Genomic DNA, 27819 nt, shown 5'->3' with positions numbered 1-27819 from the left:
AGGTCAATTTTTTGTTGGTAGTGTTCCTCTCTACTAGGAACATGCAGGGCCAAAACCTTAAAGTTCTCTCTAGTTAAAGTACAGTTCTGTTGTCTATTTTGCATTTAATATACATAAATATTGCCACAGATGTGTTACCTTTCTTAAAGCTTTGCATTTTAGGATAAAAAGCAGTATAGTCCTAGTGGAGTTATTTTGAGGCCTCTTTAGGGTAAACTGCATGTTTTTATAATTTTCATCTTTTATAATATTGTCACTAGTTAGATCCAAGTCTAGTATTTAGCTTACTATAAAATGAGAACACTTCCTTTAAGGTGCATCTCCAGTAAATGTTAAATACTGAAGACAGTTACTTTCTTGACAAATGGCAGGGAAAAGGCATAAATGTAAAACTTATGATCTGTCAGTTGGACCTACCATGAGTGGCTTGTTTAGATTTATATTTTTAGCAGCATAAAATAAATAAAAATAAACCAATTTTTTGTAAACTGTTTTGTTTCTTCCTGATCTTGTTACTTAATGGGCTGGAAGAGGTACTGCCATAGTGTCTTCTGTCCTTGCATTTGTAGATGCACCAACTAATAGACTGCAGTTGATGACTGGAAAATATCCAAGAGTATCAGCCATACCCTTCATTGTTTTGTCCAACTCCTGTGTACTATAATATAGTTGGCTCCACTTGAGGAGGCAGGGAAATCTGACTCTTTTTATTCTCTATGCATTTTCTGACAGGTTCTATTTTAGGAGCATACCTGACTGTGTTCCTTTTTGTGGTTGTGTCAACTTCAGTATGAAAGCCTTCAAAGCTATTTTTGGCTTATGGTTCCAGAATTTGACCCATGTTCATACTGAAACATATTGTCAGTCAGACGAACATCTAATAAGAACTATGAACAGTTTCAGTAACCAAATCATTATAAAAGTCCTCACTTCCTTTCCATCCTTTCAAACACAAGTTTAAGAGTTTTGGGTCTTCAAGTCTTAGCTTCTTATCAAGATCTGAAGTGACCAATCAAATTTATATCCATGAATGTTAAACGTATGTATCTTATTTTTGCAATCTATTCCATTTGATATTCTTCTCAACGTATTTAAAACCATACAAGTGTTAACAAAACGTGCCTCATATACTTAGTATAAAGGCAGTAATTAGCAGGTTTCATGTGAATTTTAAAACTAAACATTGATTTGGGGTCCATGAGTTAAAGTTCCAACATCTGTCAAGTGTCAACCACTTCCTTAAAAGGTAAATTAAAATTATTAAAAAGTGTTGAACAATTTCAAATTGTCAGTTGGATATAAAACTGTTTTAAAATTAGATCATCATGCGTTTCTCTGAAGCCAGAGTTCAGACTTTTATGTTTGTTTTCCCCAAGCTTTATTTCCCCAAATGTTTAGCCTATACCCAAATATATCTTTACTAGTGCCTAAAGCAGAATCACTGCAGCTCTTTGCTCTGCACTAAGCTTTAGTGATGGCCTCAACTTTTGCAGGAAAAAAACCACAAAACTCAAGTATTGGACTCTGCTCAGTCATGTTAGATGACAGAAGTAAAAATGGCAGAGCTCTGTTTATGCTGCAGTTACCACCAGCAGTGCTACACCCATGGTGAATTACACCTATGCAGTTTGCTAATACAGACACAACACTGTTCAGAGGCCCTTGCCTAGGGCGGATAGGGTGGGGCGAGTAAAGCTATACTCTTCCCTCCTAAAGCTTATTTCTGTTGTCAGTTTGTTGTATGTTTTATCTGTTGCTTAATAAATCTTTGTACGGACACACAAGAAAAGCAATATGGATTTTGGAGCAATCTCTGAGCTGCTTATTCCTGGGCCTGATCATATCCCAGAGGTGTGAAGCTGAGACAGCTAAGATACGGTTTGGGTCTGTTTGATGTGAAACAACCCACACTCAAATGCCTGGAGAGTCGTAACCTTCAGACAGGGAGTGGGTAGGGGAAGATTAATATGGAAAATTTTAAAACTCAGTGAAAACCTTTTTTGGCTATAGGCAGAAGACTCTGCAGCTTGGGCTGAAATGTATAACTAAGGGTAGAGAAGGCATAATTCATTGTAGTGCTTAAAATGTCCATTTTTTTAACATCATGGCTCCAGAACATTAGATGCAGTAGATGATTTTTACAAAATGTGCCTATATGGGAGGACATAGCCAAGTAAAACAATATAAAATCTACAAGCACCATCTTTAAAACTAGTCAGCATCTTAAAGCTGTTCAAATATATTTAAATGTCATCCAGCCTAGAACAACTTCTGAGCTGTTGAATGCCATAAATTGATTACTGCCAACTTAGTACTACTAGTTCTACTCTGCAAAGTAACTAAAACTGGCATTGCCTTTCAACAGACCTGCTCCCTGTTTGTATTCAGGGTCTTGACTGTTGATATTTAGAGACACAAAATAAGTTTGTAAAGTTTGTTGTTCCTGTTGGCTTTGCTGTCCCTGCAGGGCAAAAAGTAAGCAAACTGTTGCAAGTCAATAGAATTGCTAAGCTGCAAACACTAGCATTGGGAGGGCCCAGTTTGTCCTGCAAAAAGAAGAACCCAGATTGACTTTTAGGTGTTAAATATTTGCAGGGATGGCAGTTAAGAAAAACATCTGTTTGTTTATATATTAAGCACACTTGATTCTGGAAATAATTAGACAGTAAGCATGCACCCCACAATTCTGACATCTTACGCCTCTCTTCTAAGAGTATATACATTTTAAAGGGACATTGTCAACTTGAAAAAAACAAAAAGGAATTCCCATAATGGATCAGACCAGTGGTCTGTCTAGTCCAGTATCTTACGACCATGACTAACACCAGCTGCTTCAGAGGAAGAAACAGTGCGGTCAGCAGTTATGGGATAACCTGCTGTAAGTGAAAAGAGAAGGAGTACTTGTGGCACCTTAGAGACTAACCAATTTATTTGAGCATGAGCTTTCGTGAGCTACAGCTCACTTCATCGGATGCATACCGTGGAAACTGCAGCAGATATTATATACGCACAGAGATCATGAAACAATACCTCCTCCCACCCCACTGTCCTGCTGGTAATAGCTTATCTAAAGTGATCATCAAGTTGGGCCATTTCCAACTTGATGATCACTTTAGATAAGCTTTAACCAGCAGGACAGTGGGGTGGGAGGAGGTATTGTTTCATGATCTCTGTGTGTATATAATATCTGCTGCAGTTTCCACGGTATGCATCCGATGAAGTGAGCTGTAGCTCACGAAAGCTCATGCTCAAATAAATTGGTTAGTCTCTAAGGTGCCACAAGTACTCCTTTTCTTTTTGCGAATACAGACTAACACGGCTGTTACTCTGAAACCTGCTGTAAGTGGGGGAACTTCTCATACCTCACTAATTGTAGATAGGCTTGTGTCCCAAAGGTCTCAGGCTATTCATATCTAAGGAGGCATATAAATACCAACTAAACTCTTTTCTTGTGGCGGAGAGCTCCATCTGCCAATTGTGCACTGTGTGAAAAATTTCCTTTAATTCTGAATTTGCAGTCTTTTATTCGCAAAAAGAAAAGGAGTACTTGTGGCACCTTAGAGACTAACCAATTTATTTGAGCATGAGCTCTAAGGTGCCACAAGTACACCTTTTCTTTTTGCGAATACAGACTAACACGGTTGTTACTCTGAAACCAGTCTTTTATTGTAATTGAATGTCCCCTTTATGTATTAGATGAGAGAGGGGGAACAGAAGTTGTCTTAATACTGTTCATTATTTTACATACTTTTACTCGCTATATTCATCTCCACAGAAGTACAGGGTGCCAGTTTCCCTTGTCTTAGGTGAAAGATCTTTGTCTAAGCAGGTTTCTCACTTATATTCAGTTCCCAGAGACTTCAGCCTCCTTGGCTGAAGGGAAGCATCTTTCTCAGCTTGCATGAGCTCTGGCCGCTTGTCTGTACAGCAATGGATGCCAGGATGGCTTCTTTTCTCACATATCTTCCCAAACTCCCTGATTTGTCCCTGAACTCAGGATGACTTCATGCTGCTGTTCCCTTCTTGTGGACTTTCCATCCCCCTGCTGATTTGTATGTAAATGGGATTTCCATTGTTTTTGGTCACACCTTCTTAATTTCCTCCTGTCTGGGAGAGAACCTGTTTCTCTCTCTCTCTCTCTCTCTCTCTCTCTCTCTTTGGTCACAGACTTAAAGCATAATATCAGGGAGTATTAATAATTCCTTGTGTAGTGTTAATACTACATTTTACAGTTATATTAATCACCATTGTCATTAGCTTTTATAAAAGACCTTACTTACTCGATACTTTTATAATACAGTAATATTGTATACAATCAGTTCATTCAGTTACCTATCATTTGAGGTTCAGACCCTCTGTCTTTATAATCCAGAGGCCATCTTGCCCACTCGCTCGGTTGATGGCTTTATTTAATTATGTAAATGTGCCTTCATTGTCTCTGCCTGACATCCGGGCTGGTCAGACAAACACATTGGGTAAGGCAGATTGTACTTAAGCATTCTTGCCTAATACATTATAAGAAATAAGTCTAGCTCATATTCATAATTTTGTACACACGCCATACATACATCATGCAAGAATATTAATAATCAGTGAGTTTCTGATAGTTTTCCAATGAAATCTTACATGATACCTTTCAGATACAGATTATGACAATGTGTTAGGTATAGTGAGTATGTCAGGCCTGATGAATTGCTCACACTGACTAGTGAACTACCAATGAGCCTCTGCATCGCACACATAACATAGGCTGTAAAACTTCCCCAAAATAATTCCGAGAGCATAGTTTTTAGAAAAATATCCAATCTTGATTTTAAAATCATCAGTGATAGATTCCACAATATTTGGTAAATTGTGCCTGTGGGTAATTGCCCTCTTTGTCAAATTTATCCCCTTTCAGTCTGAATTTGTCTAGCTTCAACTTCCAGCCATGGGATTATGTTCTACCTTTCTCTGCTCAATTGAAAAGCCCATTATTAAATATTGTTCCCAATGCAGAAACTTATAGACTGTAGTCAAGTCACCCTTTTGTTAAGCTAAAATAGATTGAGCTCTTTGAGTCTATTACTATAAGGTATATTTTGTAATCCTTTAATCATTCTTATGAGTCTTCTCTGGACCCTCACCAATTTATCAACATCCTTCTTGAATTGTGGGCACCACAACTGGATGCAGTATTCTAGCAGTGGTTGCATATGTGTCAGTTTCAAATACAGAGGTAAAACAATGTCTCTACTCCTACTCAAGAGTCCCCTGTTTATGCACCTGTCTTGGGGTTCCATTCACTGCTGGGTGCATCCCCCCTTTTGGCTGCATCTGGGGACTAGCTCTGCCCAGTCTGATGCTTCCTTCCCTTGCTCACTTATACTTCAGCCCCTCTTGTTCTCTAAGAATTGCAGTGCTTCCTCTTCATGGCTTGGCCCTTATATACAGCTTTTTCCCCTTCTGGGTAACTCAGACCTTCCAGACCAACGGTCCAGTTGGTGTCTCCAACAATCCTGTGCCATTTCTCAGTGGGTGGTAGGGGAACCTAGATCCACCCTTTACACTTGGTTCCAGCCTAGGGACCCTTGTTGCCTGATCCTTTTTAATGGCTAATAATAATAATAAGCGTATTGGTGGCCACTTGCTCCTTATTAACGAGGTAGGAGTAATGGGGTTCTTGTCCCAGAATGAGGTCCACAGAACTAATACTGATGAGTTCAATGTCTTGTAGGGAACCTCGCGGTGTATGGCAAGGATACTCATGCTGAGGGGAAAGCAGAGCAATGGTGATTTTTATTAGAACAAGTAATAAAGACAGAAAAGCTCCAAACCACATAAGCAGATAGGAATATAGTATTGGGGATATCTGTGGTATCATTCCTGGCACATGCTCTTAGACTTCTATACTTACACCCTTCCTTGAGGACCTGGTGGTGAGAGACAAAGGACCAGCCCTGCATCTGGCATGCCGAGTGAGTCCAATGGTCTAGGTTCCCCAATGCCCAGAGATTGGTGTTAGATAACAATAGAGCTTAAGGGTCAAATGATAGAAAGGCAACCCACTCTATTTCATAGTTAGCCCTCTTATAGAACCTGAGCACTATCATGAATATTCATTCTGATGCCAAGCCTTCCATGTCCAAATTTAACTTTCTTATAATATTGGGGCGCACTTATCCTATAGGTCAGTGGCTCTCAACTTTTCCCGAGGACTGTACCCCTTTCAGGAGTCTGATTTGTCTTGCGTACCCCCAAGTTTCACCTCACTTAAAAACTACTTGGTTACAAAATCAGACATAAAAATGCAAAAAGTGTCTCAGCCAGCTATTACTGAAAAATTGGTTACTTTCTCATTTTTACTATACAGTTATAAAATCAATTGGAATATAAATATTGTACTTAAACATTTCAGTGTATACTACATAGAGCCATATGAACAAGTCAATACGAAATTCTAGTTCGTACGGACTTTGCTAGTGCTTTTTATGTAGCCTGTTGTAAAACTAGGCAAATATCTAGATAAAGTTGATGTACCTTCTGGAAGACCTCTGCATACCCCCAAGGATACATATACCCCTGATTGAGAACCACTGCTATAGGTTAACATATTAATACCATTTAACTCATTTGCATATACGTCGGCTATTGCTCAAGCAAGTTTATGGTTAGATATCTGCCAACAACTCTATCCTAAAATATCCAAGCCTAGTATCAGTTTAGTGTTCCTGCAGTTGATGGTACTGTTACATACCAACTCCTTCTATTGAGCAGGCTATTCTTAGGTCCCCAAAATCTAAGGGTAACTGTTGTGCTATTTATCTATGCTGAGGGACACAGGCCTACTATGCTTAGCTATATTTATGCTAACTTGCTTAGACTAATGTCTTACAGGATGCAGGCCTGTAGGTTCCTTGTGTTACTGCTGAGTAGAATAAAAGGCTAAACTAGCTCTATGGGCTGCACCCTATAATGAGCAGCCATGGTCTGCTCAGTCCTACTCTTTGCTGCTGTTTCCCTGGGCTTCTTTCTACTCCACGCTCTCAGGTTCTTTCCCCACAATTCATCTGGGGTTGACCCTTCTTCCAGGGCTGGGATCCCAGCACTTATCCTCCCTCTTGGGTTTTCTCCTCCCCACTTCTCTGCTTCCAGTGACTGCAGACTCTCTCCCTTCAGCCTCTTCTTGCTGTCCACTTCCTGGTTATGTACCAGCCCAATCTGCCCCAGCTCAGCTTGGTTTCATCATCAGTTAGAGTTTATCAGCCCTGACTCTCCTCCAGTTGCAGCAAGATACCATAATTGGCTTCTCAGACCCACATTAAACTCTTCAGGGCATGTGTGGGAGTGCACACCCTATTACAGCATCCCAGAATCACGTTGGCTCCTTTGGCCAGAGTCACATTGGGAGCTCATGTTCAGCTGATTATTCACCACAAGCACCAGATCTTTTTAAGAGTTACTGCTTCCAAGGATAAAGTCCCACATCCTATGAGCATAGCCTACATTCTTTGTTCTTAAATGTATACGCTTACATTTAAGAGTCTTAAAATGTGTATTGTGTACTTGCATCCATTTTGCCAAGCAATCCAGTTCACTCTGAATCAGTGACCTGCCCTCTTGTCTATTTACCACTCTCCCAATTTTTGTCTCATTTGTAAAGCTGTCTCATTTGTAAAGCTCATCACTGTTGATTTCGTTTTCTTGCAGGTCATTGATAAAGATGTTAACTAGAGTTAGGGCCAAGAACCCTACAGGACCCCACTGGAAACCCACTCAATGACAATTCCCCATTTATAGTTGCATTGTGAGACCTATCAGTTAACCAGTTTTTAATCCGTGTAATGTGTGCCATGTTAATTTTATATTGTTCTAAGTATTTTTAGTCAAAATGTCATGCAGTACTAAAAGTCTAAGTATATTATGTCAGTGCCATTATGTTTATCCACCAAACTTGTAATTTCATAAAAAAAAAAAAGACAGTTTGACAGGATCTATTTTCGATAAACCCATGTTGATTTGCATAAATTATATTAGCCTTCATTAATTCTTTGTTAATCAAGTCCTGTATCAACTGTTCCATTATCTTGCTCAGGATTGATGTCATGCTGACAAGCTTATAATTACCTGGGTCATCTCCTTTGCCCTTCTTTAAAATTGGCACAACATCAGCTTTCTTTCTGACCTTCCCCAGTGCTCCAAGACTTTATTAAAAATTGACAATAATGGTCCGAGCTCCTCAGCACACTCTTTTAAAACTCTTGGATGCAAGTTATCTGGACCTGATTATTTAAAAATGTATAACTTTGGTATCTTCTATTTGACATCTTCCAGAGATCCAAGTGGAATGGAAAGAGTGTTATCACCATATGATGAGACTATATCCTCTCTTCCCTCCCCCCCAAAAAAAACAGAACAGAAATACTTACTGTACATTTCTTTTGTTTCTCCATTATTATTGATAACTTTACCATTTCCATCAAGTAATGTACCATTGTCAGGATTCTTTTTGTACCCAATATATTTTAAAAGGTTCCTTCTTATTGTTGTTAACTCTACTGGCTATGGACTTCTCTTTGTGTCCTTTTGCTTCCTTTAGCAATTTTCTACAGTTCCTAACGTCTGATTTATATTTATTACTGTTAACCTTTCTTCTATTTGTTATACACCTATTTTATTTTTTATAACTGCCTTCACTTCCCCTCTAAACCTGCACAGCTTTCTTCAACTGAGGGATTGTGGGTTTTTTGACCTCTAGTAAGGTGTTCTTAAATGATTCCCAATTATCATTTACATTTTTCTTATTAATTTTTCCTTCCAGGTCATATTATGAGCTCATATTTTGCTCATAATTATTTTCAGCATTGTCAAATGGGCCCTTTTGAAGCACGAAGTATATCTATTACTAATCTGAACTTTATTCTGCTTGCACGTTATAAATCTGGTCATATCATAATCACTTGTACCTAACCACTATTAAATTTTAGTTCTGTGATCAGTTCCTTTTTATCTGTTATGACAAGGTCTAATAACAAATTCCCTCAGGTTGGCTGCAACACTATTTGACTTAGGAAATTGTCACCTATAATGTTTAGCAATTCCAAAGATATTTTAGTGCTGTAGCATGGGACCTTCATCATATGTCACTCAAACTGAAGTCCGTGATATCAAAGTTTTTCCCCAGTACACATTATAGATACGTATGCAAGGGGGCAGTCATCCTGTTCCCTATTGTGATTTGGTGGTTTGTAGAAGACACCAACTGATATCCCATCTTGTGGTTTATCTGTTAGGACAGAGATCCATAAGCATTCAAGATCATTTTCTTCTGACTTATCCGTGACTCGGAAACAGGTAATGTTATTTTGACATAGTGCCGCTCCCCCTCCCCTTTTACCTGTTCAGTCCTTCCTAAATAGGTTATAAACATTAAGTTTAACATTCCAGTTGTGCTAATCATCCCATCAGCTTTCATTAATACCAACTAAATCGAATTTATGCTCATAAATGAGCAATTCTGGTTCTTCTTGTTTGTTACCCCGACACCTAGCATTAGTGTTTAGGCAGTTCAAGAATTTCTTCTCTTTATGTCCTTGGGTTCCTTGACTAATTTTGAGATGGATAACCAGAACTGAACACAGTATTTCTTGTGAGGGTGTACTGATTTAACTAATAATCTAGTATTTTCCATATTTTCCATCACAGAATACTTTCTTTGCTTTTTTAAAATGCTGCTTCACATTGAGCAAAAATCTTCATTGAATCTTCATTCAGTCCCTACGTAAAAGGATAAATGGACACAAATCAGATATTAGGAATGGCAATATACAAAAACCTGTAGGAGAACACTTCAACGTCTCTGGACACGCAATAGCAGAAGTAAAGGTAGCCATCCTGCAGCAAAAAAAACCCTTCAGGACCAGATTTCAACAAGAAACTGCTGAGCTTCAGTTCATTTGCAAATTTGACACTATCAGATCAGGATTAAACAAAGACTGTGCATGGCTCGCCAACTACAAAAGCAGTTTCTCCTCCCTTGGTGTTCACACCTCAACTGCTAGAAGAGGGCCTCATCCTCCCTGATAGAACTAACCTCGTTATCCCTAGCCTGATTCTTGCTTGCATATTTATACCTGCCTCTGGAAATTTCCACTACATGCATCTGATGAAGCGGGTATTCACCCACGAAAGCTTATGATCCAATACGTCTGTTAGTCTATAAGGTGCCATAGGACTCTTTGCCGCCTCATTGAACTGGTCACAAAGATGACCAGGTCTTTCTCTGAATTGATACACTTAATTAGGAATCCAGTAAGATATGTGAATAGTTCAAATTATTATTATACACAATGTGCATTACTTTGTATTTGTGAACATTTAATTTAATCTCACGTGATTTCCTATTCACTTTGTTTGGTTCACCTCTTTTCCAGCTCATTAATAAATATATATTAATAAATAGAAAACAATGCTGGTCCTATTACAGAATTTTGTGGCACCTCCATTAAGCTTTTGCTATCATGAAAATTGCCCATTTTGACCATTTATTCCTACCTTATGTTTTTTGCAGCTACTTTGTTACCCACAACAGTACTTTGCCCAATGACTTTAGTGTCTTTAGTAGCCTCACGTGAGGAGTTTTGTCAAAGGCCTTCCAAATATATTGTCAACTGCCTTTCCTTCCTTTACCCACTCTTTTATTGTGACCCATTCAAAATATTCTAATTAGTGTGCCATGGTTTCCTTTTGCTGGTCACTCTTGGTATTTTATAACCATTTTAAATTATTGTTTCAATTAATTTACCAAATACAAATCAATAATCTTTAGTCATCTAATTCCCCAGATTACCCAAGCACTTCTTTTAAATCTATCAGTGCACTCTTTGGTACCGTACTGTCCTTTGCTATAGTAGCAGATTTTAATGAGTGCAGACTTTTCTAGCAGCTCAGCCATTTCATTTTTACGTTTCTTCAGAACTTCTGGGTGTGTACTGCCAGGGCCTTGCTGTATGTTGCTTTTTAATTGAGTTGTTTTGTCACTACTTCTGATACCTCAGTCTTTGAATAGTGCTGCATTATTGTCACTAGTATGGAGTACAAATCATCAATCTGTTGGGCTAATCTGAATTGAAGGATATTACAAGTGTTGTAATATCACCCACTACAGTAGAGAAAAGTCAAGATGACTTTTGTGGCTGCCACAGTTTTTTGCTTGTAATGTCTGTTATCTAGAACTTTTTCCATATTAAATTTGATTTTTAAAGTGATCTTGTGTGAAATAATTGAGAGCACGGAGGTGGAAAATATACACAATCTAGTGACTGCAGGTAATATTGTCTTGTACTTCCCTCTAACTGTTCCTTAAAACACTTAACTTAAATTCCTTTTGAGCCCTAGATTTCCTTTCCTTTTTAAAAATGTGGTGAATAATAGTGTCATAAACCTACAGCTAAGGGTAGCATTAAAGCCCTCCTTTACCTGTAAAGGGTTAAGAAGCTCAGATAACCTGGCTGGCACCTGACCAAAAGGACCAATAAGGGGAGAAGATACTTTCAAATCTGTGGAGGAAGGTTTGTGTTTCTGTGTGTTCTCTCTGGGTCAGCGAGGAACCAGGGCAGGGAAAATACATCTCCTAAAGCCATACCTGAACTAAGCATCTAAGATTACAAATTGTAAGTAATAGGAAGGAAATGCAGTTGAGTGGACTGAAGAGTGTCCGAAGGCCTTTAACCAGCTTGAAGCGACACTCATGTCTGACCCAGTGCTAAGGGTCCCAAACTTTGACAAACCTTTCCTAGTAACCACAGATGCATCCGAGCATGGTGTGGGAGCAGTTTTAGTGCAGGAAGGACCGGATCAAGAATTCCATCCTGTCGTGTTTCTCAGCAAAAAACGGTCTGAGAGGGAAAGCCACCGGTCAATCAGCGAAAGGGAATGTTACGCTATTGTATATGCTCTGGAAAAGCTACACCCATACGTTTGGGGATGGCATTTCCACCTACAAACTGACCATGCTGTGCTGAAGTAGCTAAAGAGGTTCAGAGGGTGTTTTGTAGGTTGGTTACAAAGTCCAGAATGTTAGTTCCTGGAGAAGGTGTAAACCCCTCCCTTTGCTGCTTCACCAACTGTATATGGCCGGGAGGTTAAGGGGCCATTACAAGTTCAAATGGTGAAGACCCTAAACTGGGATGTGGTACGCTCTGTAGGCAAAGAGCAACTGCTGCAACATTAGGTCCCAATCATTGGCGTGCTCATTTACGAATTTACATATCATGGCCCCCAAAGTCACATTACATTTCTCCACCAGGCCGTTTGTTTGATGATGGTAAGGGGTGGCAACCAAGTGATTCACCCCATGAGCTTCCCAAAGGCTTTCCATAGTTCCTGCCAGGAAATTAGTCCCTGCATCTGTGAGGATGTCAGAGGGCCAACCTACCCAGGCAAAAATGTCTGCTAGTGCCTGGCACACACTTCTAGCCCTGGTGCTGCTTAGAGCTCCTGCTTCCGGCCATCGGGTGGCAAAATCCATGAAAGTCAATATGTACTGCTTTCCTCTGGGTGTCTTTTTCAGAAAAGGACCTAGAATATCCACAGCTACTCGCTAAAATGGAACTTCAATGATGGGGAGTGACTAGAGGGGAGCTTTGACTTCGTCTTGGGGTTTTCCCACTCTTTGGCATATCTCACAAGATCGGACATAGGTAGAAACATCCTTGCCCATTCCCTCCCAGTGGAATGACCTCCCCAAACAGTCTTTGGTCCTGTTCACCCCAGCATGGCAACTAGGATGATCATGAGCTAAGCTCAAGAGCTTGACCCGATACTTAGTTGGAACTACCAACTGTTTCTGAGGATGCCAGTCTTCCTGGTGTCCACCAGAAAGAGTTTCCTTGTATAAGTCCTATTTCTACAACAAACCTGGATCGATTAGAAGAGCTGAGAGGCGGTGGGTTGTTCTGTGCCGCCATCCAAGCTCTCTGGGGGCTTTCATCTGCTTCCTTTTCAACTGTTCCCTTGATGCTGGAGACATCAGTTCCTCATTGGATTGTGGACCTAGGCTTGGTCCCTCTGGAAGCGATGTAGGGGATGGGGCTGTTTCCGTAGACTGTGAACCGCTCTCCGCTGGTGCACTATGTTGGGTTTCAGGCTCTGGCTGAGCCTCTTGTGTAGGGTTATCGGCTGCTGCCAGTTCAGGTTCAGTGGGGCCTTCTGGTGTTGGGGTTGCAAGTACTTAATTCAGTGCTGGCAATGGGACTTGTGCTGGTTGTTCCGCCGGTTCCGGTTCTGGCTCTGTCTGGGTCTCTGAGACTGGATCCACTACTGCTGTTGCAGACGTTGGTGTGGGGTCCGGGTCCATCACCTCTGACCGGGTCCTAGTAGAAGTTTCCGGAACAGAGCTAGGCATGACGGCTTGCTTAGCGCGGCTGTGGGTCACCATTCCCACCCTCTTGGCTAGCTTCACATGATTGGCCAAGTCTTCACCCAACAGCATGGGGTAGTCATCAATCATGGGATAATCGTCATATACCGTAAAAGTCCACGTTCCTGACCAGCCCTTGTACTGGACAGGCAACTTGGCTGTAGGCAAATTGAAAGAGTTGGACTTGAAGGGTTGAATTGTCACTTGGATCTCTGGGTCGATTAAATTTGGGTCCACTAAGGAAGCATGGATAGCAGACACTTGTGCTCTGGTGTCCCTCCACCTTCTCCTCCCCAACCCCCCCACTCACAGTTACCCTCAGAGCGGAGGGAATCTGGGTGGTATCTGGGCCTGAGGACCTCTGGTGTGATTCCAGTGCAATGAACTGTAATCTGTTGGGGTTCTTCGGGCAGTTGGCCTTCACATGCCCCGGCTCGTTACATTTAAAACATCGTCCAGCTAACGGGTCACTGGGGCGAGGTGGGTTGCTGGAGAATGGTGTGGCAGGATGATAAGGTGTCTGGAGTATTCTTTGGTGTGTAGTTGGGGCCTTGGGCTGCCCCTGGTAGTAGGGTGTGGTCTGAGGGTGTCCCTTCTGGTATCCGCTCCAACTGCGACTAGGGTGGTTCCTCTCTGCTCCCTCCACTCATTTTTTGTTCCGGCTTGCCCCGCCTCTCTGGTGTTCTGGGACTGCTCGTATCAATCAGCATAGAAGCAAGACTTTCTGCTGAGTCCATTTCCTTATCCTATAAACACTGTTTTATTTCCTCCTTGGACATATTCAGGAATTGCTCCTGAGCTATCAAATCATACATTCCTTCAAAGCTAGTGACACCCCTTCCTTGGACCCATTTATCTAACAGATCCTTCATCTGGTTTAGATAAGCCACATTACTTAGTCCAGGGCCTCTCTCAAGGGTTTGAAATTTTACTCTGTACATTTCAGATATAATTTGAAATTGCTTTAAAACCAAATCCTTGAACTTATTATAGTCAGAAGCCTCATCAATAGGCATCTTATTGAATATGTCCAGAGCTCTTCCAGTTAATTTTGCGACCAGTGTGGTCATCTTGTGAGCTTCAGGAATTTTATGGAGAGTGCACAATCTCTCAAAGGTGAGAAAATATTCAGCAATATCACTGGATTAATCATACTGTGGACATAGTCGCTCCCATTTGTGGATTGTTGGGGAAGGATGGTTAGGGTTATCCAGTAGATTCCGCTCAGTCCTTACCTTCTCCAACTCCAGTTCATGCTTCCTCTTTTTTTCCCTGTTCCTCCATTTCTTTTTCCTTTGCCTCCATAGCTGTCCTGTGACCAGTCTCTTGGTGTTTTTCTGCCTCTTTCGCTGCCTCCATAGCTCTCCTGTGGGCAGCCTCTTTGGCTGTTGCTGCCTTGGGCTCTGTCATGTGTGCCTCTCTGTTTTTAACTAACTTTACACCCGAGAGTTAGAAATAAAACAAGCAAACAAAAAAACACTTGGCCTGTCAAAAAAAAATATGTAGGTTGTGCTATAACCGGATACCGGGGGCAGACTCGGATGTGCTCCGCCTGCATTGCTACGAGAGCCTGTATTGAGTCCACTTGGTGCTCCATGATGCTTAGCGGCCGCTCTGTGCTTTGATGCTGATGATCCGCGTTCTGCTGGTGGAGCCTCCTTTCGCTCTCCCGCCACTCCTGTACTTTTTGATTTTCATTAAGGGACTGCTGCATGACTTCATGTAGCATGTCCTCTTTGCTTCTTCGCAGACACTTCCTGATTCTTTGGAGTCTTTTGGCCGTTGATAACAAGGACGGCTGGGATCTTAAGGTTGCATCTGTAAAGCCAAAATGCAACACTTAACAGAGGCAGCATTGTTCACACCAGACATAGCAATGATTCGTCCATAGTTAAAGACAAGTACAGTGTACACAATAGCAGAAATTGCCCATCCCAAACCGAGCGCACATAACCCACAGGAGCCCCAAAATGGTGAGTAAGCACAGGGGCAAAGGGGACTGATTTTTTTTCATGGCCGTACTGTCCCCTGGGGGTCTGTGCCTCGGGGAGAAACAACAACTGCAGGGGTCCCTATGCAGAACACTGTCCCCACATTTTCTACAGGATGAGTTCGTCCTGGAAGATATCTCCCTGCTGAGGGTGACCTGGGAAGCAAGGGAGGGTCTTCTGCTACAATGCGGCTTCCGCTGTGGCCCATATGCAGCTTGCCTGTGTGCAGCAATGGTCCCTCCGGCCGTCACGGCATAGTGGTGCAGACACATTAGCCTGACTGGGACAAGGAGCACAGTAGCTCTGCCAAGGAACCTGCGCAAGTGGATTGCCCAGCTTCTGCATGAGACCTTTGAAGAGATCACTGAGGCCGATTACCCTGTTGTGAGAGAGCACATCAACGCCCTATTCCACATCTAGGCATGCGTGCAGCCCTAACCCTCTTCTCCCCAAGAGCCCACACCGAACAACTTCCTTCCCAAAATAAAAGCCGCTTACCGGGCACCTCTTCTCCTGTTTGTTCTTCTCCAAGCACTGTCCCCTATGACTGGCTACCTTCCTCCTGGCTTGAGAACAGCTCCAGACTGCATGCATCTAGGGATGCCGGGCTGTCCCCCTCCTCCTCCGCACCCTCGCTACCGCTTTCCTCCTCCTCCGGTCATGGCCCCTTTCCATCATGTCCCTTGATGTCTGCCTGAAGGTATCGTAATTCCTACGGCTGGAGTGCAGCTGGGACTGGACAGCTTCCTCCCCCCAAGCACTGATGAAGTCCAGCACCTCGCCATTGCTGCATACTGGGGATCGCCTGGCACGTGGAGGCATGTGAAAGATGGAAAGATGCGCTGAGAGCACTCCACACATTGCTGAGCAAACAGGAAGGGGAATTTCAAAATTCCTAGAGAATTTAAAGGGCAGGTCTGATGGTTGGTCGCCTGAGGGCAGGGCAGTAGCGTTTAAAGTGATGACCAGAGTGGCTAGCACAGGGCATTGTGGGACACTTCCGGAGGCCAATCAGAGCGCATTAATAGAGCAGGGCGTCCACACTGGCGCTGCGGCGCAGCAAGCGTTATGCTTCTCGTGGAGGTGGATTACCAGGGGCACTCCAGCCACAGAGTCCGGGCGCTCTACGTGCCTTGCCAGCGTGGACACATCAGGAGTTAGGGCACCCAGGGCTGCTTTAATGTGCTCTAACTTGCAAGTGAGAGCTTGTCTACATGTGAACTCTAGCGATGCTGCTGTAGCACTTCAGTGAAGATGCTACCTACGCCTGTTGACGTAGGTTATCTACTTCTCTGAGAGGCAGTAGTTAGGTCAATGGGAGAATTCTCTAGCGCTGTCTATGCTGAGGGTCAGGTTGGTTTAACTGTATCACTAAGGGGTGTGGGCTTTTCACATCCTCAGAGACGTAGTTATACCAGTCTAATTTCCTCGTGTAGACCAGGCCTACGGCTAGCTTAAAATTCCTCTGTGAAAAAAAATCTAAGAAAAATTATTCTTTCGTGTATTCTGAACTATGCAGACCTAAAGAGGTAAAGTTTTGACAAGTGAGCTGGTCTATGAATTCTATATGCTGATAACTTCAGTGTCTCAAAAGCACTTCCCAACCCCCACCCCCACACACTCTGTTCTCTGCATGAAACAGGCTGGTGTACCTTAAGTGCATAGTAAAATTTATAGAAATCTTGCAAATTCTACATTAGAACTGCCTAATGTTTATAAGAATGATTTACTATTGTATTTATTAAGGCCTCTTGGGCCTCTTTTATAGAAATATTCCACTTATCTGTTCAGTCCACAAACATGAAAAAATAAAATAGGTAGGACTTATTAATGTACTCTTTCACAGTGATTGAGTGCTTAAAGCTTGCGAACTCTGGTTAGCATCAGTGTAGTTTATAGTGCTGAAAATCTTAAATTCTATTAGCAAGAAAAGCATTTCCTGTTCTGGGTCCCCAAAGTGCCCTGATCCATGAATTTTTTGCAGTTTTAAAAGAAACACCAGTTATGATCCATATATCATAGTAGCCCTGGTTTTAGTCCATGTAGCAGTTCTATAGCATTGAATGCAATATTTTTTTAAACTGGAATGATTCCAGACCATACTTTAGCATGTAGAAGGATATGCCTGTATTCAGTCATCCAAGTAAGAGAGCAGTCTTTTTCCCCTGATGTTTACATCGAAGTGTGAACCTGGTAACATGTTTGAAAGCTTCTGGAAAAAATTGTTGATACAGACGGAATGTCACACATAACTTGAAGTCTAGGATAGATTAACTGGATGTTGAGATGGCTTATAAAAGTGGTTAGTGAAACCAGTTTTATGCCAGATACGGTTTTTTGTTGTTTTAATCAGAAGTTTACAGTGTGCTATTGGGGAGCAGGGTGAGGGGAGACCCGGACAGCAAAACTCTTAAAATTTGGGTATCATGAGATTATTCAGTGTTGTACAGTATCGCAGAAGGAAATAGTAAGACTCTGTGATGGTAAAAGGCTGAGAGATCACTCAAGGTAGAAGACAATAGCTTGTTTTCAACAGTGTAACACCTTCCACTTACCTAATGAATATTGCTGAACATTTTCTCTTTTTCTCATGTGAGGTTAAATAGAATTTAAAATGAAGAAAATCTGGTAGGTTGTTTATTAATACACAAAATACATAGCCTATAACATGCTAGTATTTATGGGGTGTTAATTGCAAACTTTAGAACATCAAACATAGTAATGCAGGGTTCAGCTTTGCTAGATGACAGATTAACAATGTTAAGATTTCAGAGTTTCTGCCTCACCCTTTCCTCTGTTTTTTCACACACACAACTGTTTTAAATCAGCTGGGAGTGATGACTAAACTAGGAGTTGAAGTTGTCTGTGTGGGAGTTATCAGCTAAATGATCATCATCTTCCTCTGTAAATTAGCTTGAAAAGATGGCCAAAAACTAATAAATACATGCATTTATTTCTCATTGTCAGGAGCAAGAGCAAAAGGCTGAAGAAGAGAGGATTCGAATGGAAAACATCCTGAGTGGCAACCCTTTACTAAATCTTACAGGCCCAGTGCAGCCTCAGGCAAACTTCAAAGTGAAGAGAAGGTACTGTGCTCAATATACATTTGTCCCTTCCTGGAGCTCCAGCAGTCTGTAAAGCAGCTAAACTGGTATCACTGCCATTGATTTTATTTCTCCACTCAAGCCTTGCGTCAACAATGTGACATGAAATTAAGGTATTGTAAGGACGGTGGTTTGTTTTTTTTTCCCAAATAGACCACCCTGGTTCTTTTTGGGCAAAGAGAATTGCATTGAAAATTTAATCGCCTTGTGTTGCCATCCACAGCACAATATGTTTGCAAGAGGCAATGTGGTGAGAGTTCATAGGCAGACTCATTCTTACGCCTTTCTAAACACATCTGTCTACTTTGGATTGTTAGTGTGAGTGACTAGTGAAATTTTTTGTGCTAGCACTTTTTTTTTTATGGTTCGTTTTCTATTGATTATAGTACGGTTTCTGTTAGGAAATAGTCCAGGTAGTATTCCATTTAACTAAAATAGGGAATAGATGAGGAGTTTACGAGCTTCACTCAAAAGTAGGGACCTCTGGACATTCAGAGAACTTTCTACAGTTTTGACTGGGCTTTCTGTTTCCTGTGCTGATTGGCTGTTTGCTCCAGCTCTCGCCCTCCCTCGGTCTCTTCACTTCAGCTTCACTCCACATCTTACCCTCCTCTTCCCTGTCTTGTCCCCTGTCCCTTCACTTTTCTTTCCATTTAGCTGATCCCCTCCTGACTAAACACATCTTTTTGTAAAAAAATTGTAGAGCTAACATGCTGTTTGCTATCACATTGTTCACTCTACTTGTGTATTAGTCTCATCCTGCGTCCATCCTGTGACTGTCTTGTCTATTTCGTTTGTAAGCTCTTTAAGTCAAGAACTGCCTGCTCCTCTGTGTTTGTATAATTCCTAGAACAATAGAGCCCCATTTTTGGTTAGTCCTTAGGCATTCCCTAATAAACAGGATTTAATAATACTAATCCTTTCATTTTTTACTTTTTTTTTTACACAGTAAAAACTTTAGGGTATAATAGAGAGAATGTGAGTTAGGTCGGGGCGCCATTTCAGATGTTAGTGGGGAGCAACTTTAACCATGATTCAAGGGGCTATGTAGGCACCTGAAGACTCTAGGTGGTTTTGTTTGTTTGTTTTTTTGCAGATAATTTAGCAATTAGCTGGCAGGAACACTGTATCTAATTCCTATATAAAGAAAGAAAATTAAATAAATATTAGACTCACTTAGCTCTAATACTAATATGTTCTGACATCTTGTGTCAAGGCACTTGTCTTAAAGGACACTGAATTTTAGTGTATATTCTTGCTTTGTTACGCTTGAATACAACAATTAAAACAATTTGTAGAAAAATCTATATTACTTTCTATCACTTTTTTGCAGTTCGCCAAGCTTGGAATAGATCATTAAACTTTTGGAAACATCCTACTAGGGCATGGCCCTGTGAGTTTATACTGCACTTGCCGGGGGCTTTAGGGGTGTTAGGGCACTACAAATAATAGACTAGAAACTGACTTTAAACAGGAGTGAAACTGACACTTTCAAGTCACTTTCATGGTATTGCGAACCCCAAATGTTCAGAAATCATGAATCAGGCTCACCAAGGCTATGTAAAAATAATAGATTTGGTGTTCTTTTTATTTGCTTTCTGCTTTTTGAGCTTTTTAAGGTGCACTGGGGTCACATTTTTGAAGGTTTCTCCACAGCCATGAGGGCTAGAAACTTCATTTTTCTTTAAGAATGAAGGGTGAAATTATCACACATCCACTTGACTTCAGGGCCTCTGGCTTTAAGGAAAACAATAATTATCATGACAGAATCATGAGGCTTGGCAATACTGCTTTCACTTCTGTTTGAAGGCTAGTTACTTTCCAGAAGGCTCTTAAACACAACACTACAGTGATTGAGTTGCAGTTCTCACAGGAGAATATTTAAAATCAAACACCAAGAAAAAATTCCACATTTTAAAGTTGAGAAAAAAATGGATACTTCTGAGGTATATCAAGGCCACTGCAAGCAGGAAAGGAAAATAAACAGACACAGGAGCTCTTAGCACTCCTCCTCTTAAAAGGAAGTTGAAGGGTCAAATCTTCTAATCCTTAATCAAGTAAAACTTCTATTGCCATCAGCGCCTCCACTCATAAATATTAATATGTGCTCAATAACTATAGACTTCATACTTAAATATCTGAGCCATCTTATCTGGGGCTACACATCTTATGTGTTAGTTTAGGGACTACATTTTCTGGCATATTCTAAACCGTGCTGAGCACACAGATTGTGCCCAATGAATAATGCAAATCATGACCATAATCGTTGACTTTATGGACTCTGAATGCAATTTCTGTTCTTGTGGAATTGGCCTGGATACAGCTAAAATCCTAAGAATGTGAAGCATAAACACATCTGATACTCGTATGACACTTTTTCATTCCTTCTTTTTCTCAAACTCAGAACAAACAATGACAAGACAAAATGATTTGACTTATGAGGAGAGGCTGAGGGAACTGGAATTGTTTAGTCTGCAGAAGACAAGAATGAGGGGGGATTTGATAGTTGCTTTCAACTACCTGAAAGGGGGTTCCAAAGAGGGTGGATCTAGACTGTTCTCAATGGTAGCAGATGACAGAACAAGGAGTACTGGTCTCAAGTTGTAGTGGGGGAGGTTTAGATTGGATATTAGGAAAAACTTTTTCACTAGGAGGGTGGTGAAACACTGGAATGCGTTACCTAGGGAGGTGGTGGAATCTCCTTCCTTAGAGGTTTTTAAGGTCAGGCTTGATAAAGCCCTGGCTGGGATGATTTAGTTGAGGATTGGTCCTGCTTTGAGCAGCCGGTTGGACTAGATGACTTCCTGAGGTCCCTTCCAACCCTGATATTCTATGATTCTCAGTTAAAATGTAAAATTGCACAGCAGCCGTTGCTTAACAATCCAGCCTGGGGCAGATTTGCGGGTTAAGTGATCTCCTCTCATCTGACTCATTCTCTCTTTAGTCATCATTCCTAACCTCTGTGCTGCTTTTCATGCTGTCAACCATGACATCCTTCCCAACTGCCTGGGACCGTTTTCTGGAGTCTCAGGACTGTCCCTCTTGGTTTTGCTCCCATCTGTCAGAGTCCTCTATTTTTTTTTTTTTTTTTTTTTTTTTTACAGCGTGCAGCAGAGAGAGAGGGTGGTCCAGTGGATAAGGAGCTAGCCCTGAGAGACCTGGGTTCTAGTTCCCCTGTGGGCTTTTTGTATGACCTAGGCCTGTGCCTTAGGCACAGAGTTCCAAAGGTTGTTAGGCACCCAAAGATGGAGCTAGACATCTAGTGGGGTTTACAAAGCACCTAATATTCTAGACGCTTTTGAAAATCCCACTAGGTGCCTAAACACCTTTGAAAATCTGGCCTTTAGTCCGTGTGTGCCTCTGTGCACCATCTGTACAATGGGGAGAACAGCACTGCTCTACCTCTCCAAGGGGCTGTGAGGAGAAATAGGTTAGACGTTGTGAGGTGCTCAAATACTATGGTGATGGGGCCACATAAGTACCACAAGTAGAGTGGGAACTTCTCTGTATCACTGCTATCCCTTCCCTTGGTTTTGGCCCCTTCTTTTCACCTACGCCCCTCACATCTCTCTCTTTTCTGAATGTTATCTTGGCTCAGAAGGCTTTGTAGTATTTCCAGTCCCCTGCCTTCTCTCTTCAATACTCTCCACTCCCTGCAGAGGGATTCCTGTTTTACAGACTCATTAATGACTTCCGGACCCTTAATATAATTACCAGCCCTTTCTTATCTTAATCACCCTGCCTCTGTAAACAAAACCCAGGGGCACAGGCTTTGAGCAGCACCTTTCCTCTTCAGAACTCACATTCCACACTCCTGCTGTGCTGTAGTTAAGAGCTCCACCTGAGAACACACCTCCTGTACGAAACTGGGAGGAGAGGAGCAGGAGCCCCTCCTCCCCTCCAAATGGTACCACTGGGTGAAGTAATATATTTTATTGGACCAACTGCTGTTGGTGAAAGACAAGCTTTTGAGCTACACAGAGCCCTTCAGGAGCTCAAAAGCTCGTTTATTTCATGAACAAAAGTTGGTTCAATAAAAGATATTACCTCATCCATCTTGTCTCTCTAATATCCTGGGCCAGTATGGCTACAACAACACTGCAAACAACTTTAGGATATAGTTTGTATGAAAAACACACACAATAATTGTATTTTGGTTTTTTAAAATAAGTTCAGATGTGTGTTAACAGTTTTTTCTAAAAAGACAGTGGTCTTCTGAAATCTACAAAACTGTTTTAAACATAGTTTATTTAAGTTGCTCTGCCATAATTTCATGTAGTAAATTTTAACTGTACAGCTAAATAGTTTGTTTTTCTTTCAGATGGGATGACGATGTTGTCTTCAAGAACTGTGCCAAGGGAATAGATGAAATGAAAAAGGACAAAAGATTTGTAAATGATACTCTGCGATCTGAATTTCACAAAAAGTTCATGGAAAAATACATCAAATAGTACAGTTTTATGTGCTCCATTGCTGAAAGACTCAAAGGGTCAAGGTGACTTCCCCTCTGTGGTGTACATCCCCCATTCCCCCAGAATGATGGCTGAAAATTGTCTCCTGCCATGAATTTCCAAGTGCTTTTCCAAGGTCATTGACAACTTTTTAATTGTCGCCTTGTATCTGGAGTGTTTTATCCTTTTCAGCATCCTTTTTTGTTTTAACTAAACCTGTTTCTGTTTAATTCAGTGGATATGCATTTACTTTTAATGGCCTTCATGTAATGTTGCAAGAGACTGGTTTGCAATAAATACTTTAATTGTCTAAATACTGTTCCTTGGGAAACAACCTGTATGTAATATGGAGATGTGTAATTTGTGCAGATTATGTAAATTTTCATATTCTTAAAGGTAAGTGAAATTCTACATGCTGGAAGAGAGTACTGAAGTTGCCTTTTTATGCATGAAATTTAATTATCTTCCTTCCTCTGATTGGCTAGTTGAAAGCCAATATGAACTCCCTGTCTGACTTCTTAAATATTGAGTGTTTCTCTGACGTAACAGTTAAGAATGTGGTCTGACTGGATAGCTCCAAGCTGTTAAAAATTCTGCCTTCATCTATATCATGAGCTCGACCTGATTCACTGCCTTGCCACAAGGAGCATCCAGCAAGTGTGCAGCACAGTGGTGTGCTGCCTCTCTCCAGGAAATTCCATTCTATGTAATCTTGTGTTTCTAACCCCCAATCTTGCAGTCAGAGCCACATGGATGCAAGGTTGGAAGAGCCCAATCCTGCAATCTTTAAATCTGGTTTCAGGACTATGTTTTCAATGAAGGCAGCACCCAACCCAGTCATCACACAAAACTTTTTTTTTATAAGTCAATTTGAACAAAACTCAGAATATATGTGGGAAAACTTTTCTGTTAATTCAGAGGATATCACAATCAGTACAGTGTTCTTCAGCTATCAGAAGGATTTTATTCTCTTTTGTGATCATTGTCACATTTGAGATGCACTTACAAAAGGAGGCTGAGTGACGCATTGGATTGAAATACCATCCTTTTATCTCTGGATACCTGAGTTCAAATCCCAATTTAGGTCACGAGTGAAAGCGTTCAGTGGTTTCTTACTCACCATTAGCATTCATTTCAAAACCTCCATATCGAGAACATGACTAGCAATCTCTACTTGAGAGATCTTAGAATGGAATAGTAGTTGTTGCAGGTCAGAAAGGATTTAAGGTGCCTTTACGTAGAGTTCTTGCCTGGTTGGCTGCCCATGCTATATCTGTCCATTTAGTCCTGTTGTTTCTATAGCACGAATGTTGCTCACAATCTCTTACTTAAAAATTAGTTGCATATTTTCAGAGTGATTGTCAGGGTTCCTTCCCCACTCTGAACTCCAGGGTACAGATGTGGGGACCCGCGTGAAAGACCCCCTAAGCTTATTCTTACCAGCTTAGGTTAAAAACTTCCCCAAGGTACAAACTTTGCCTTGTCCTTACCAGCTTAGGTTAAAAACTTCCCCAAGGTACAAACTTTGTCCTTGTCTTTGTATGTTGCCACCACCAAGCGTTTTAAACAAAGAACAGGGAAAGAGACCACTTGGAGACGTCTTCCCCCAAAATATCCCCCCCTTCCCCTCCCCCCCCCCCCCAAGCCCTACACACCCCCTTTCCTGGGGAGGCATGAGAATAACATCCTAACCAATTTGTTACAAAATCATCAAAGACCCAAACCCCTGGATCTTGGAACAATGGAAAAATCAGTCAGGTTCTTAAAAGAAGGATTTTATTTATTTATTTATTTTAAAAAGGGGGGTAAAAATCATCTCTGTAAAATCAGGATGGAAAATACTTTACAGGGTATTCAGATTCAAAACACAGAGGATCCCCCTCTGGGCAAAACCTTAAAGTTACAGAAAACAGGAATAAACCTCCCTCTTAACACAGGGAAAATTCACATAAAACAAAAGATAAACTAATCCGCCTTACCTGTCTTACCTATACTGGTTGCAATATTGGAGACTTGGATTAGGATGGGTTGGAGAAGATGGATTTCTGTCTGGCTTCTCTCGGTACCAAGAGAGATCAACCATGTAAACAAAGAGCACAAACAAACTCCGCCCCCCCCTCCCCCGCCCTGATTTGAAGGTATCTTGTCCGCTTATTGGTCCTTTGGGTCAGGTGCCAGCCAGGTTAGCTGAGCTTCTTAACCCTTTACAGGTAACAGGATGTTGCCTCTGGCCAGGAGGGATTTTATAGCACTGTATACAGAAAGGTGGTTACCCTTCCCTTTATATTTATGACCATGATGGTCAGGGGTTTTGAAATTTCAGGACAGATATTTCAGTCTTTTTGTTAGACATGGTTTTTAAATGATATCCTGTTAAACTACTGTATTAGAAGCATATTTGTATTCCCTAGGCAATTTCATTAGTTTTTATATTTTTCCCTTTTTTATGGTAAGACAAGATGAACCAGTCAAGGCTAAACTATCTAAACCGGTAATGTCAGTACATACATAGAACAGGGAATTTTATATGCACGTTTAAAAGCCATATTGAGACACACTTATTTCACTTGGAATTAAGGAAAGAATATGTACTGATTTTGCTCATGTTATCTGTCTTTTGGCGACGATGATGGCTTTTTGGAAGCAGGAGATCAGCCATAGTTCCTAATGAGCACACATTAAAAAGTCAAGATTTGAGTTAAGAGCGGTTAGTTGGCAAAATGTGGCAGTGGGGAAGCCAGCTGTTGCTTAGATCTGACTTAACAAAATGATGTCATCGCAACAACAACAATACTTAACTCTAGGCACTATTACAAGATATATAATATAGCTAAGCCAAAAGTGAGTAAGTAAATACGTTAGGGGGAAAAAAATCCTTAAGATGTGGTTTTATAGCTAGTTCAGTGTCTTTGTAGAAATTTATTAGTTTATATTCTTCCCTTCATGGATCTTTGAAACACTGTAGCCCTTTTTGTGTATAGAAGAGTGATCTCTTGTACTGACTTAAGCTGCCAAAGGACCCTTGTTCCATGAGCTTTGTAGCTACATGAGATTATCCTGTACAAGTAGAAATAAAAATCAAATTAATCTCTGAAATATTTTATAATTATGTGTGTGTGCTTATTAACTACCTTCTCAATGACTCTCCCCATAATTCTAGAGGAACAGCTATAGAAATGGAGATGAGAATCTGCCCCTGGATGAACGTTAGTTCTTCAGCATTACTTTTAAAATAGGCTTTATTGTTTTGTTTGTGTCTCAACTAAACTACAAAAGCCAGGATTTGCAGATTTTTACGCTGAAATTCCATCTCTAACATTGTTTTTCAGACCCATGAGCTGTGTAACGTGACCTACTGTTTGGAAATCCTACAACAGCCAGGCACAATAGAAAGTTAAGGAGTTTGAGGCCATATCTCTAAATGGTCTTCAGTTGTTGAATATTAGGCAATTTTAACAATGTGTAGGTATCCAGTTAGTGAAGCACTTTGTGTTCCTTCAGAACGAAAAGCACTATATAAATGTAAAATATTACTTCACCACTGATTCAGTGGCCTAATTTTCTGTTATCTCTTCTAGTATTAAAATGCAGGAAGCAAAGTTGATCCAGTTTATGTATTAAAAAGCTCCATTGTGGCCACGATTTAAGAAAGAAAAAAAAGAAAGAAAGAAAATGGCACCTTTTTACTGTACACATCTGCTCCCTGGATATTTTTCCCAGGAACATCTGCTTAGTTTGACAAATAACTTTACACGGAACCAGCATAGTTGGCAGCTCTGCTGCAGCTGAAGGTAGAATGGAATACATCTTATGTTCTGCAGTTAAATGGATGTCAATTTAAAAATAGCACTTTATATCTGAATTGTTTTGCCTTTTTTTCCGTATAAGTAACACCTAGGATGGCTGTAACTGGAAGAGGTGAATCTTTTCAGTTGGTTTACCTTGTGCCTTTGGCAACATTTTGTGCATCGTCAGCGTCACAGTTTCTCTGTGTTTGAGTCTTTTCACAGACCAATGGTGGAGAGAACCAGCACCTAGTACAATGGGACTATTGTGTTTATAAATAGACTTTCAATCATTTGTTAAAAATTGACTAGATTTCATGTTGGCTGTATCTCTCTCAAACTCTGATTTAGAGAATACATTTTTGGTGGTTTGGTGATATACAAAGCAGAAATAGAAGCTTAATTAAGTCCATTATTATCTGAATATATACATTTACTGCTGAAATGTTTAATCAGTCATTTCTTTTCCCTCAGAGAAAATGAGGCGGTGTCAGTGGTTGAGTTTTTCTTCTGATAAATAAAAGTGCTGGTTGTTTTAAGACAATTAATTACATGTTAAAAGTCTGATGCATACACTCCAAACTGGGAGCCTGGGTGAGGGTAGTTTTTCTTTAAAAATATGTATCACTGTTTCTGTTGACATAGCTATTTTGAGTTGTGCTTTCGGGAAAATGTTGGAGTTGAGGATGTCTGGTGCATCTAGTATTAACCTCATATGTCTCATGGGGAACCCTCCTGGTCCATGTTTGCTGGCGGCCTTTTCTCTGGCTGTCCTCGTACAGAAAGATTTTGGGAGTCATCAGATTCTGCCAAACTGCTGAACTTTTTTCTCTCTGCTTTTTCTTCTCCTCTAACACCAAAATACCATAAAAATCTTACTGCGTGGTACTGCAAACTAGTTCTGAGTGCAGGGTCAAGCAATTGCTGGGGTGTGGGACATTCCCTTGAAGCACTTAACTTCAAAGGGCTGCTGTCTGATTCAAACTTGAAGGGATGTGTTGAAGTTTAGAGAAGTGCTTCAGCTCTTCAAAGTGTATTCCGCTAGCTATTCCTGGTGGGTCTGACTGAGGCTGAAGTCTATTAGTTTTG

At 40.9% G+C, this 27819-nt stretch overlaps 1 protein-coding gene across 1 annotated transcript in view; it reads left to right on the top strand.

Moving 5' to 3' along the window:
* CWC15 (CWC15 spliceosome associated protein) overlaps positions 1–23259 on the top strand; it is a 41941-nt gene extending 18682 nt beyond the window's left edge. The window contains exons 6-7 of the mRNA XM_077808387.1: positions 18358–18476; positions 22816–23259. Coding sequence (XP_077664513.1) covers positions 18358–18476; positions 22816–22945 — 249 coding nt within the window. The 3' untranslated portion in view covers positions 22946–23259. The remainder of the gene's footprint in view (positions 1–18357; positions 18477–22815) is intronic.
* Positions 23260–27819: the final 4560 nt, after the last annotated feature.

This window comes from Eretmochelys imbricata, chromosome 1, assembly GCF_965152235.1.
Source record: "Eretmochelys imbricata isolate rEreImb1 chromosome 1, rEreImb1.hap1, whole genome shotgun sequence".
Lineage (NCBI taxonomy): Eukaryota > Metazoa > Chordata > Testudines > Cheloniidae > Eretmochelys > Eretmochelys imbricata.
The sequence above is the reverse complement of the archived record's forward strand: the minus strand, read 5'-3'. Positions and strand labels throughout refer to the sequence as shown.